The 13,696-nt window shown below is 41.7% G+C and overlaps 1 protein-coding gene across 15 annotated transcripts in view; it reads right to left on the minus strand.

The window, feature by feature from the left end:
- LRRTM4 (leucine rich repeat transmembrane neuronal 4) overlaps positions 1 to 13,696 on the minus strand; it is a 328,498-nt gene that overhangs the window by 101,754 nt on the left and 213,048 nt on the right. For 8 of the 15 annotated variants that reach the window (XM_083812037.1, XM_083812039.1, XM_083812040.1 and 5 more), the window contains one exon: positions 2,523 to 2,567. The exons of 6 other annotated variants lie outside the window; for them this stretch is intronic. In XM_083812037.1, coding sequence (XP_083668163.1) covers positions 2,523 to 2,567 — 45 coding nt within the window. Of the gene's footprint in view, positions 1 to 2,522; positions 2,568 to 6,260; positions 6,385 to 13,696 lie in introns of all 15 variants that reach the window. One more of the 15 variants, XM_083812032.1, reaches the window with a different exon arrangement.

Raw genomic sequence — 13,696 nt, forward strand, 5'->3', positions numbered from 1 at the left:
AAAAAGGTTCCAGGTATCTAAGCAAAGATGTAGTAAATTCACTAAGACACCTCAGGAATGCTCAACTTGAGCTATTTTCCATCCTCCCTCCAAAAGCCTGAGAAGCTATTCACTTTGGCAAGAAAAGAACAGCATAAAATTAAACCACATGACCAAATAAAGCTTAGGAAGTCTATAGCCAAGTCTACAAAGAAATGTAGGCGCCTGTAATTACGCACCTTTAGCCCATTTACAAGGACACCGCGCAATTTAAATTGTCCAACTGCTATGTATGGGAGATCTGAAGCTATATGAAGTGTTTTAAAAGTCATTTGAAAATCACCATTAGGTACCTGCCTGCATTTTTGGAATCTCATTTCCACTATTTCCTGTTATGAAGGGGACTTACCATGGATACTCTGAAGTTTCTTATCCTCTGCCCTGTGGCAGAGCTAAAGGTCCACCTCTGCAAAACACATTTGCAGATCAATCCCCTTTGGAGATGGACAGAGAGAAATAAGTTGCAATTTCATCACTCTACTGGTTTGAATGAAAATGAGGAAAACAAACAGAGCAACACGACTTGTCAGCATTGCAACATGCATCATTTACGCTTTGCAAACGCCTACTATTCCCATTCAAGATTTTCCATCTGCTCTTTCCACACACTGTGCAGGTATAAAGCACGACAAGGAGGAGCACAGAGTGGAGGACTTGCTCTTCAGCATCTGATGTTGTATCTCCAGCTTCCTTCTGGAACAGGTGAACACGATGAGGGTTTCAACAACTGCTTTCTGCTCTGCTTGGAGACACAGCAATACTCCAAGCCTGAAGCTTGCAAGTACATTTCAAATGGGAAATGTTTCCTGTACAAGATGCACAGCATTTTCCACATGCTACTAATATATTTGTGATTCCAAGCAGTGAAAAAAATATATTCATAAATCATGGGGGATTTGGCTCCTTGAAAAACTGGGGCTTATTTAAACCGAAATGCACTACATCATCCCAGAAAGAGACGAAATATCACAACTGTCTACTACCTAAATCCATTATAACTTGCACCATCTATTCTCAATTACACTAGACACTGTGGTAGTTGTACGAGCTATCAGAAATATTAAATTAACTACGAAGTGATACAATCTCCCTCAGTAATCACAGTCATCAACTTTCTACTCTCTGAAGGAACTGGTATTGCTGGCTGTAATTGCTCGAGAGTTCTGAGCATCCCCGCTCACCTGTGTTCCTGTTAATTCCATGCTCTGTTATCCACGTCTCAGCAGCCACATCTACTTATCTGGAAACGGGATTTCAGCCTTTATAAGAAAGTAAATTCTATGCTCCGCACATACTTGCAGAAGAAGGTACTCGTTACTCATTTCCTAAGGGGGCACAAGAGGCTAATCAATGCTTCAGTTCTTGGGGCTAAGGGGAGGCTGAATATTTGCAGGCTTATGTAGGTTCATCTTCATCTCTCCCTCATACAGCCATATTTTAAATTTTGATTGCTGCAACTGTAGATAGGCTCAGAGAGTTATGTGGATTCAATTCCAAAAGAAATGCATCACCCAATCTATGAAAGCAAAATGGTTAATGAACACCCTAAAGTTGTCTGTAGCCTTTCTCTATTGCCTAGGTCAAATGAGCACTCACTCTGTCGAGAGATTTGTTACAAGCTCTTAGCCATTCCGTTAAGATATCTGCAGCACATTCTCCTTCTGAAACCGCAACTCTCATAAATCTTCTCAAAACGATTCTGAGTTCAGAAAACTTTGCGAGCAGGCTTGAATTTAAGTTTTGTTTCTCCCTATAGCTAGTCGTGAACAGGACCATAATTTACTGAGGGTATCACGTGGCCCGCAGCCCAGTCTGCAAGCAGAGTAACACAGAACGCCCAATCACTTCCTCCACGTTCCCACCCAACACGGAGAGCAGTTCCTCACAGTACCTAACAGTGCCCCCATTAATATTAACCAGCTGATGGTGCTGATGAGATCTTACGTGGCTCCCAGACTCACCTTAAGACTGATGCTTATCAATAAAGTTGGGCTTCATCTACAACATCATTTTAGCAAGTAAATCAAGCCTCCTCTTCACCTCTTGATACCGTGCCTTTTTAATAGTTTTGATGTTTTTAGTTTGATGTTTTAGTTTAGATGTTTTTGAACTTACCGCAAACTTCTGTGTACAAACACACGCAAGCTACGAGAGGCAACAAGAATAACCCAACGGTCCCTGAGCACCAAAGCAGAAAATAAAGTTGCTGCATTAACCATCTGTCTTAAGGCAACTCCGAGGTTGCATCCCTGTTGCAAACAGGACCTGTGTTTGGAGTACCTGAACTACCGTAACGGTGCTGTGAGGAAACAAATCAGACAGTCTGTACAAGTTAAGCGGGACCCAAAGGCATTTAGGAAATGCTCTCAACCCTGAAATCAGTGACAGCACGCCCTCACTGCCACTGCTGTGCGAGCTACATCGGAGCAGGTCCCCCAGTGATGCCACCCAGCTTTGGTGGAAGCCAGCAATGGGTTTTGTACCTGTGGTGTCCCTCTCCCTGACGGTTCACATCCAGTGCAGCTCTCCTAAAGGGAAGGAAAACAAAAACAAAAACAGAAACAAGAGCTAATTCTGAATGCATCTTCTGAGGAATGGATTCAAAATGTTACAAACAGAAAACTTTTCCCAAATGTGGCAGAAGCCTCTAACAGATCCCGGGCTAGTAGCTTAAGTGAAGAAACTCCTATTTGTTGTGCAATAGTGCCCTAAAGACAGACCTTAGAGATCCATATGACCCAAAAGTTCTGAGAATTTTTATCTCCTGAAGCACTTTCCCACTGTTGCACTTCTAACTAACACCAGAACAACCTTCTGCTGTAGTTTTCTTCCCTTCTAGCTCTGGGGTGGGGAAGAAGATGAATAAAGAAAAGAGGGGAAGAGAAAGGGACAATCAGGAACAGCCAAAACAAACAAAACCCCTCCAAATGATGCTTGGTTCTTACTCTTGCCTTTGGTTCAGGGGCTTTGAATTTTATTCAGATGATTAGTCAGTTTCCACTGTCAAAAAGATTATGAGATTGATCTTTGACTAGGATTAGAATAAGGCTTTTAGTCTTTCTAAGCATGGTGCACATTTTTAGTAGAAAGCTTCTCCTCCTGGACCCCGATTTTGTATTATTAAGAACAATCCTGCTCCTTTTCTTCTTTGACAATCCTTACTCACTCCTCTTACAAACGATCAGATGACAGTGCTACTACAGCAGATGTTTGTGTAGTGATGTTAAGAAAATATTTAAGATGAGCACGGTTCCATGTATGCAGTTTAGTTGCTGGAAATAAGGAGGACGAGCTGATCCTAAGGAACAGCTAGCTCTCCGTGAAACACCAGTGCCCTACAAATCACAACCTAGGAAGTTCTGTGTTGTGAGAGTACACAAAGGGTGAATCAGCTTGCTTTTTGTCCGTAATGGTGCTGTTAACTAGGGATGGCAGCAGCAGCAGATTCTTCTAGAGCGCAGACAGAACTGGAGACTGCGAGCATCGTCCGTGCTGGGTGCCCTGTAAACAAAGCGAGGCTAACAGATGGTTCAAGAACCCGTTATTACTACTGGTCTTCTAACAGTATCAGTATGAGAACGAGTCATTCTGGGTGGGGGAAACCAAATGAAAAAGTCCTCTGTGCAAATACCACTACTCCAGATTATTTAAAAACTCATGGAAGCTGAAAACCTCCCTACGGAGAAAATCAAAGGGAAACGAACCCCCTCCACCTTAGCTAGCTTTATTTTATAGCAGGGTTCAAGTAGTTCCTGCCCTTTTCCAGTACTCCTAATCTACTGTTTTCTGAACAAGAGCAGATCTGATCTCCACAGAGCATCACCTCCATTCTGGTGCTCCACCAGCAGGAAACACAGACCTGTTGCACACTTAAATGAAGAAGAAACACTGCAGTAGGCACGCAGGACCACTGATACGCATCATACCCACTCCTTTACAATTGAATTTCCCCCAAACAGAGATTTGGCTCCCCTGCTGTATCTTTGATCAGCTTGCCCTCCATACCGCTTTCTCCAGTTTTGCGATATTCTCTCTGTAATGAGGTCGCCAAGACCATCAGGTTTCAAATAGAGCCTCCTGGAGCAGTTCTACAAACCAGGCTTGAGTACATTAGCTATTCTAACACAGCTTTGATGCTTCTTCTCTTAATTTTATTTTGGTATCGTTTCCTTTATTGCTTTTAAGCACTGCAACCATACTTAGTATTTCATTCTCCAGCACTGCAGCATTTCATAGCATTAACTTCATTTAAATGCAATTTTGAAACTGTCTTCAGCATAATTTTAGTTATATTTCTATCCAATTGGAAGTACAAAACAAACAGTCTTATTTTCATGGGACACCCAGCACCCGATACACAGAAATGCCAAACTCTAGAAAGCACCAAAGTCAGTACAGCCGGCTCAGAACCTTAAGAAAAGTTCCCGATTCTACCAGTTTGATCACAGACCAAAATGTAGTGATCTACACTTAAAATCTGACAGGCTCTAAGAGTGGACTCAGGCAAATAATTTGTGTTTTTTCCCCTCTATCTCCTAGCTGTCCAAGTTCATTTTATTAGCACCCAAGTCGATTTCAGCACTTATCTGAAAATCATTGACGCTGTAAAGCTATTTACCACTGAATGCTTATAGGACCGTTTACTTCCAGCTGAGAAAAAAATCACAGATGATGCTATAGGTACCTCACTTCAGAATTCATACTTCTTGTCCTGCAAACAACAAAGAAATCCATGCAGCCTTATCATCAGCTAACTAGTTAATCCAAACCTATCTCCCTCCCTGCAACAACAGCCTCTACTTGTGTGCTCGCCTCTTAGAAATGGTTAAAATGGACCATGAAGAACTTCATTTTCTTGTTCAAAAACCATCACCTGACCATCACCTGCGGAAAAGATTGCATTTAGGGTAAGGTTTGCAAAAACATTCTGTTTTGACTTTCATCTGCTCTAATTCAAGTCACTGAGAATGCTAATTGTCGACTCCAGTCAGAGGAGAGCTAGATCAACAAAGTGGGATTTTGGAAATCCCATATTCAATATATTCGCAATCATGCCTTGCCATCTTATGGAGGTGTTGAGAACATTTAATTAAAGCTGATACAACACTGAGGTCTCAGTTGTGAAAGGTAATAGATTGAGGCAAAAAATTTGTTAATTAAAGGCCTTCTATTCAGGTAGCTTTCAAAAACTAGAGGACAATAAACAAAAAAGTCGCAAAAATCATTTTGAAACATTTTATCAGTTAACTAATATAAAATTCTTTACTGGTACTTGGTTTTTCCATTTTCTGTTTTTTTCTAAAATATAATTGACTATTAGATTCTCACATCAACCCAGATAAACACTTTGTCAAGGATCTACGAACAGTCAAAGAAGGAACAAACAAATTAACAGCGGTAAAATTTTGTATGCAGTGGTGAAAGGAGAGAGACGTTTCCAATACCATTATTTTTAATAGCAATTAGCGCGGTCTGAGTTTGATGACAGAGGCCAGGTCCCCTGCAGTGTGCTGTGAGTACCTATGTTTCCCTTGAAACATGAAGACCGTTGTACACACGTCGAAAAAGGCTGCATTGCAGGCACTGATGCCGAAAGGAAAGTTTCGAAGCTTCACTCTTGTTCCACAGGGGCAGAGCTGCGGGGAGCAGCAATGCTTGACAAGACCTGGAAAGACATTTCTAAGACATGGAAGACATTTCCTTGACAAGGAAAGGTTCAAAGTCATCAATTGATTCCAAATGGTTCTTTTTGAGGTATCAAAATTTAAACGCTTCAGTATTTCCAAAGAGGAACCTTTCCCAAACAGAAGCCTGTAGACGTTTGTGGAATTTGCAAGACAGGATGACAAAGCTGCACAGCGAAGCACCTACTCTAGGCAGTTTCGAGGCAAGTCCCCAGCTCTCAGAAACCCTCGCTAGCAGAGAGTGAGAAAACGGGAGCAAAAACAAACAAATAAACAAACAAACAACAAAAAAATAAACCCTCACCAGCAAAAATTTCCATTTCATTAACTAAATTAAAGGAAACGGTGACACATATTATCTAACGCTGGAACCAGAACTGTTTCTGCTTTGGGGCACTGCAAGGACATCTACGAAACTGTTGTTTGAATTCTTAGTAAATATCTACCGTTTTGTATTTCACTTAAAGAAATGGAATAGAAATGGCTCGTCTAGCAGAGTTTACCAGCAAGAAAAAATAAATAAATCACAGTTCATACCCTGTGTCGTGGCATTACAAAACAGGTAATTTGGAGCGTTGAATAAATTCATGCAGGTGCACAAGGTTTTGCAAACTGTCTGCTGAAGCACTCTTACGGTCTGAGCATCCCAGCAGTAAGTGCTCTAGAAAGTAAAAAATAAAATATTTAGGAAGAAACTACATCAGACCAACAGACCTTAGATCAAGTGCTGAAGTTGCAGAAAGCCTGCGGCTACGGTGCTAGCTGTTCCTAACGGAGCAGGAGGGGATACAGGGCTCAACTCCTTTCTGTTCATACGCCCAGGCACACACTCCTGCTCCGCTCGACGTACTACTTTTTGATGGCAGCAGGCTCCTGTGGTGCTCTACAGCTCCAGTCTTGTCGCCTTCCTGTATCTAAATCCTTCGTATGCTGACGTTCAGAAGGAAATGCACAATGCTTCAGAGAGGGAGAGCTTTTGTACAACCTAATTGTCGGCCTACTGAGGGCTGAGAACTCCCAGCACAAATGCCATGCTGCACACTTCACTTTTTACACACAAATTAATTGAAGTATGGCATATACTGAAGGACAATCCATTTTTTGTTTGTTTGTTTCTTTAAATAAAGTGTAGTGTTCCCCCAAATTGTTTCCACTTATCCTTTAGACAGCTGAAAAGCATACATGCAAAATGCATTTAGGATATGTGTGCGCACACAGGAAGCCTCGTAAGCATCCTCCTTTCCGTGGTGAGAACAAAGCAAGTCTGATTTAAGCTGCAACTTTGATAAAAAGGAAAAAAAAAAAAGAAATGTTATTACAGTTAGCAGAATGAAACCCTCCACCAGGACTTGACAGCTGAGAGAAATAACGTACATTAGCTTAGAGTAGCAGAAATTAAAATTAAAGGAGGAAAACAATAGAAGGCAGCATTGATGTAAGAAAAACTGCGTGGATATGTAAGCTACTGCGTGTGCCCAAATCTCATACCCAGGCCTAGCTCAAGGCTCACAGAGGTGATATAATGAGGAGAGTAAAACATACTGCAAGTAATTTAAGACTCTTTACCTCAGTGTAAAGGTCTGCACTACGTTATACATCATTATCAAGGTCAGGGGCCTAAAGAAAAGCAGATATACACACAGTACGACTTGTGGAGAAAGCAACTGGTGCGCCAGTCAGTAAAGCCAGGCACGGCTGTGGGGTCGCAGAAAGGGATGCAGGAGCGACAGCCTCAGCTTGTCCTGCCACACGCGGCGTGAAGCGATGCCGAGACACGCCGAGTGGCACGGGAAGGGCAGTCAAAGGATTCGGGAGAGCGAGGGAAAGGGAAGAACCGATTGCTCTCCTCTAGCCCTTTGCTCTTTCTGCCTCCTCTCCAGACCCTGCTGATCACAGAGATACTACAAGAGACAGTGTTCCCAAACTGAGAAACCTGGAGAAGAGGAACAATGAAAAAGATACAATTTCCCAACTAATGTTGGATGTTTCACAAAGGTTTCTGGCCAAAGAACCAATATTAAGTGATTTTTTTTTCTTCACGGAAAGGTTGACTAGAGCATGCTGAAGTGACACTTCCAAGTGGGACTGAATTGTTGTTCAATAAGATGTGACACGGAGAACACCAAGGGTTGCTGTTGTACTCAGTTACTGTGATTAACAATGTTGTCCACAAAGACTGAAACTTAATTAACATTTTTAAATTGTGCTTTGACATTTTTAGCTCTTCCTATAAAAGCACTTGTGCAGCTGTGTCGTTAAAACAGAGGCGCTTCACAGCTTTAACTGTTTAAACTACTCGCCCGCTGGAGGCGGATTGGGGTTTTAGGCTTCTGACAACACAAAAATACTCAGAGTCCAGATGGACGTTTTTGAACATGAACAATGTTTGTCAGCATTTAGAGAGCTTGCTGCAAGCTACTGAGGTAGTTCAGTGACCGGTAGCGGTCTCTTCCTTCTCAGACAGGACTTGGATCACACACAAAATGCGAGCAGTGAGTTTTGTTCAGACAGTATCTCTCAGCACTGGAGTACTCTAAGTTTGACATCAGTGAACTCATTAACACGTACCCTTTGGCAAAAAAGAGAAAAGAATAAATAAATAAATAAATAAATAAATAAATAAATAAATAAAAAGGAATTCAAACTTCTCCAAGAACTTGTGCTGTCCCCATTCTATTTCAAAGGAAAGCTTCCCAATTAAAGCAGGAGTACCAAGGAAAAGGAAGGACTGGGAATGGGAAATGGAGAACTTCCTTCCTGCTGACTTATGAGCAGCAAAATAGAGCAGATGGACAAATACAGTGGAAAAGAGGGAAACTTAATTTTCTGAAGAGGGAATTATGATTCTGTTAGTAAAGTAAAAGATGTAACTGTTTTGTATTATACATGGAAATGCATGGGGGAAGGGAAAGAAAAAGCTGGGAGAAAGACTTTTTTCCAAATTTTGCTGGAAATTTACAGTCCCTTAAAGCCTCTCAGTTGGAACAGAAATCGTGTCTCATCTCCTTTACAGCGGGAACTCAGTGCAATTTAGTAAAATTCACTCTTCTGGGCAGAGGAATTTTAAATAGTTGTGGTTATATATACTGCAATAGGTACACACTGCAATGTGTACACACACCAACTAAGACAAGCTACAGTAAACAACTGTCATTTGTTTTACTGAATATTTAACAGCTTCATTTGGAAAGCAGAGCGATTTTACTTTTTATATGTGCACTAGGTGTCAAGACACAATCACATATAAATCTGTTCAAATCAAACCTAAACCAGAGCCTCTTATATAAATACACAATACAATTAGAAGGAAATGGTCATCTCAATATTGCCACGCTAATGAGAACTGCCTCTATGAAATGACTATATTCATTTAATTAAAAAGCCCATTATGGATCCCATTCAAAATGCTGTTCATTGAACTCTTTCATATAAATCTAATTTGCTTCTGTATAATGTTAGGAGTATTATGTTTATTTGAAAAACAGGTTCCGAAGAACAAAGTCTTAGGAAAATGCAGTCACACCCTCACAAACAGGGTTTAAAAGAGCTAGCTATGAGCATGAACACTAAAGATTATTTTCTATAACGCTCAGGACTCAGCGTAGTATAGATGTAGTAGTTTCCAACCAGCTCCTTTTCCACTGTACTTGCTCCATTCCTGCTGCAGCGGCAGCTCAAGTGCATGTCCAGCAGCTGCTGAATTACCACAGACTTCAGTCAGGCCTCATTATCAGACAGTTTTAGGACAAGCTGTGCCGTCCTGTCACAAAATAATGAACCTCAGAGAGAGCACCTGCAAACCACTAGAGCATCCCCCACCGTGTAAGCTACCTCTGGTCCTTAGCTCATAGGAACAAAGACACATTTATCGTAACAAGGGACTAATATACAAAACAGAAATAACGAAAAATGCATCAGGACAGAAGAATTAAGGGTGGATACAACAGGAATTGCCATTTTTCAATGAACAGTCAGAGTTGAAGCTGAAAGATGCTGAAGAATATGAGCCATCCCTCTGGGAAAATGTGTAGGGAAAGCACCAGTTTTTTGTTTGTTTGTTTGCATTTTTACAATAAGGTAAAAAGCTACTATCAGCCAGACCTACATCTTTTGCTCTGAAAATGCACTGCAGGGTTGTGCAGTTATTTTGTTTCTTCTCTCTCTTACTTCAAAGGCATAGGTAATGGGGAATAAGACCTTCGCTATGCAGAGCGATCATTCTAACGCACTGGTAAATTCCAGAAAGGTAACCCCAGCACAGTGCTAACTGCAATACAGTTGCCCCTGCTAAAAGAAGGGACAACCTCAGCTCCGCACCATACCTGAGCCTACCTGGCTTTAGGAAATGCACTGCAACACACAGACTTACCTGCTCCCCCGGGAACTACAGCATGAGATTTTGCACTGTGCTGCTTTGCATAATCCAGGCACATTCCTGTGTACTCTGTGATCAGTCTCTCTATTTCCTTCACCCACCAGGCCCCCACTACCACCAGCTGAGCAGGAATGGCAAAGCTTGAGTGGGGGAAGAAAAACTGCCATCTGACATGCATGTCTGGCTGATCCACATAGCTTTTCAAGGCTTTGGGATCAAGCATTGCCCATGAAGTGTGCGTCTAAACCTGCTGGGACTCTCGTTTCGGATAGTGTCTCCAAGTTCTACAGGAACACAGAAAAGTTATGACCTACGAGTTAAAGACGTGCTCAGTTCCAGGGCTGAGCTTTAGTTTCAAACATTAAACTTCGGTCCAGACATCACAACACTTGAATTATTTATGTGATTGCTAATGGTAAGACGCAGCATTTAAAACAAATGCCTTGTGCCCCAGACTTTGGCACATACATTTACTCCTAATGAAAGCATGTAATGCCAGTGACCTTCATTCCAGATTTCAGCTATGCTCAAAATTTAGCACTCCAGAGACTGAGAATCATGGGCTGCCTGCATTTATATCCCATGCAATCCTCTCGAAATTAATAGAGCTTTGTAGCATACATAGCAGGCAATTTGGCCCACAATAAGCAGAAGGCACGCTTTCAGTTTTTACTGCAGATTATGGCACATTTTGTTAAGCTGTCAGACATGTCCAGTAAAAGCAGGCAAAAAAGAGAGATGAGCCAGCACCGTTTTCCTTTAGTACTTCATATTCTGCGGCATCACTAGTTTGCACAGCCCCTCAGAAAACAGGATTTTAGGAGAGCCTTATTAGTCATAATATCTATTTCTTGTCAATGTAATTGTGTTCTACCAGATGCTGCCAAGTGTCCTGTGTGGTCTTCTCTAACCTACGAGGCTGTATTGTCGGCTGTCACCACACCAGCTCAGGACCTTCTTGTATATCACATACAGATCTATGAGGTTAATGTGGGGTCTCGAGGATCTTTCTGTTTGGTCATCGATACCAGAAATTGCTACTTTTTTGAAAGTAAAAAGGAGAGAATGCAAAACAGTGATATAAAGGGTCACTTTAAATGGAAACTTTTGCCAGAATGAACCACTGACCACCATCAGCAAATGCTGCCATGCTCTAGGTATCTCCAGGTTCTTCTGGAAGCTCATTTTCTGAACTCTCGACTAAGAATATTTTGTTCTCCATAATATATTAAATATGAAAGCTTGGGAACAACAGCATAATTGTTTTCTTAAAGAAATGGATAACTTCATTTTAAACTCACGCAGCTTTCGCATTACCAACATTATATGCTGAACATCTTTGGTACATGTCCATAGTGCTAATTTAATCTAAACAAGAACGAGGGGGGAAATATCAGACTGCAATTCAGTAAATAGCATCAGGTCATAGTTTTCCTCAAGTCTCCAGCACACAAGCAATCACTACATGCAAATCATCTCCCCTCTCACTGACAGAGAGCTGGAAGTGGGCGGAATACTGTATTTGACCTGCCTAACCAGCTTGTAAGGAAGGGAAAGCCGAGACATAAATGCAGCTTTTCTCCCTGCTTTACTGTATTGCAAGAATTAAAACTTCCAGCCTGAGGAAGAGAACAAGGATAAGAACAGACCTACTGCATCAAGCCAAAAGCCAATTCAGTCAATATCCTGTCTCTGTTAGAACTACATGCTATCAAGGAGCGTAAGAACATGGGAAGCATACGTTGTCTTCTTGTGGCGATGTGACTTCCCGAACCAGAGCTGTTATTTTTGTGCTCAGACAGGATCCAGCCCCACGTCACAGACTTGCTACATAGGAACCCTTGCAATTCTACAATAACAACCGTGTAGCACCCATAGGCATCTTTCTCTGTAAGTTAACAGAGTAGGCAAAGGAAAAAGAGAAAAAAAGACCAATGTTTAAGAAGCCGTTAAAGATTATATTCTTACCTATAGCAAGCCCTAGCAGATGGATCTCAAAAGACTTCCTCTAACTGTGACAACATTAAACTGGGCAACAAGTTAAACTGTGAAAGATCCTTTTTTTTTCCCTACCTCTCTTTAGGTTTTCATCAAGACTGAATAATTCCTGTAGCCCCAAGAGCTCAGCTTAGGTAGCCTGTATCTGTTATCCTGTAGTGAGTGCTTAGGGAAGATGAAACATTAAGTTTTGCCTGATCTCCTAAAGACTTTCATGGGAACCTGAGAGCTGTGACAGCCTTTCTGCACTTGGTAATCTTTATTCGTGGATCTATTTGCAATAGGATAAAAAACAAATTGTTTAAAATTGTATTAAATCTTTTAAGGGAGCTATTCAGAAGTAAAGAAGTGTTGAATTCACAGTTGCACTTATTAGCTGTCATAATTTAATTCCAAGATCAGCTTTCACTCAAGTAGTTGCCAGTACCAACACTAAATGGCCTCTACTTCCCACTCAGTACAGCTCTGATTGAATGTTTCTCAAAAAAAGGTAAAACCTAAGAATTATTTAACAAAGCTAGATGGTAAACAGCTTTGGGCAATTCCTATTTGCCTGGAAACTGCAACCTGGCTGCAGGCAGTGTGGTAATGCAAGCAGAAACAAAAGCTAATACTGATCATGATTTCTATTGCTTTCTTTAACTTTTAACAACCCCGCAGTCAAACATGGTCGGGACACAATCATCTCTGTGTCTGTCTGTACACTAACACCATTGGTGATAGCGTGCAAACATTTCACAGGAGCTCAAAGCTTCAGATGTGATGCTGAATGACTTGTTCTGACTTACAGATTGTTTTCAAGGAGGTTCAAAGCCTGGAATTTAAAAAGTCAATCAGGAGCTTCGACATGACGCTAATAAGTCAAAATTAAGGTGTGTCAATAGGTTTTGACAGGAAAGTTATTACCACATTACATAAAACACAGGATTTCATATGACTATTCTTTGGCATATCATTAAAATACATTGACATTTCGATTTAAACCATCTTGGATATTGCTGTGAATACCCTTTAAACTACTACTTGTCTTAATAGGCAGTATACAGTGAAAGAAACGGCAACGAGCTGCTAAAGAACCATGTATCTGTCAGCTGCAATACCTTCCACCCAAAGATCACAGCTCCCAGCAAACCAGGGGAAGAATTTGCTCCTGTACAGCAGAAAGCTCTCTCCTCTGGAGACAGGAGGTGGCAGCAAAGAGGCACAGGGCAGGTAAGAGCCATCCCATCAGGGTCCCAGGCTGGGGTGAGGGACACCAGCTCGCCCATTGCGAACAACTTCTGTCTTCCCTCAACTGCTCCCATAGGGGTGGCCTTCCATAAGCTCAGCTGTGAGCATTTAAGCATTTTTCCAGTGCATATCTCGCTTGGTTCATACCCGCTTCTCCTCCCTCGTGTGAGCATGGGAAGGAGGAACAGGGAGGAGAGCGGGACTGGAAGGCATGGGGAGGAACTTTGTAGCATCTCCACTTTCTGGACACCATACCTTGTTGCATGCCTGGATCCAACGAGGGGTGGTGGTGGTGGATTTGAGGGCCCTGAGGCTGGAGGGGAACAGGGAGATCAGAAAAATCTTGTATTAAGAGGCCTGTGCAAGGAAA

This window comes from Anser anser (assembly GCF_964211835.1).
Source record: "Anser anser genome assembly, chromosome: 26".
NCBI classification, from domain to species: Eukaryota; Metazoa; Chordata; class Aves; order Anseriformes; family Anatidae; genus Anser; species Anser anser.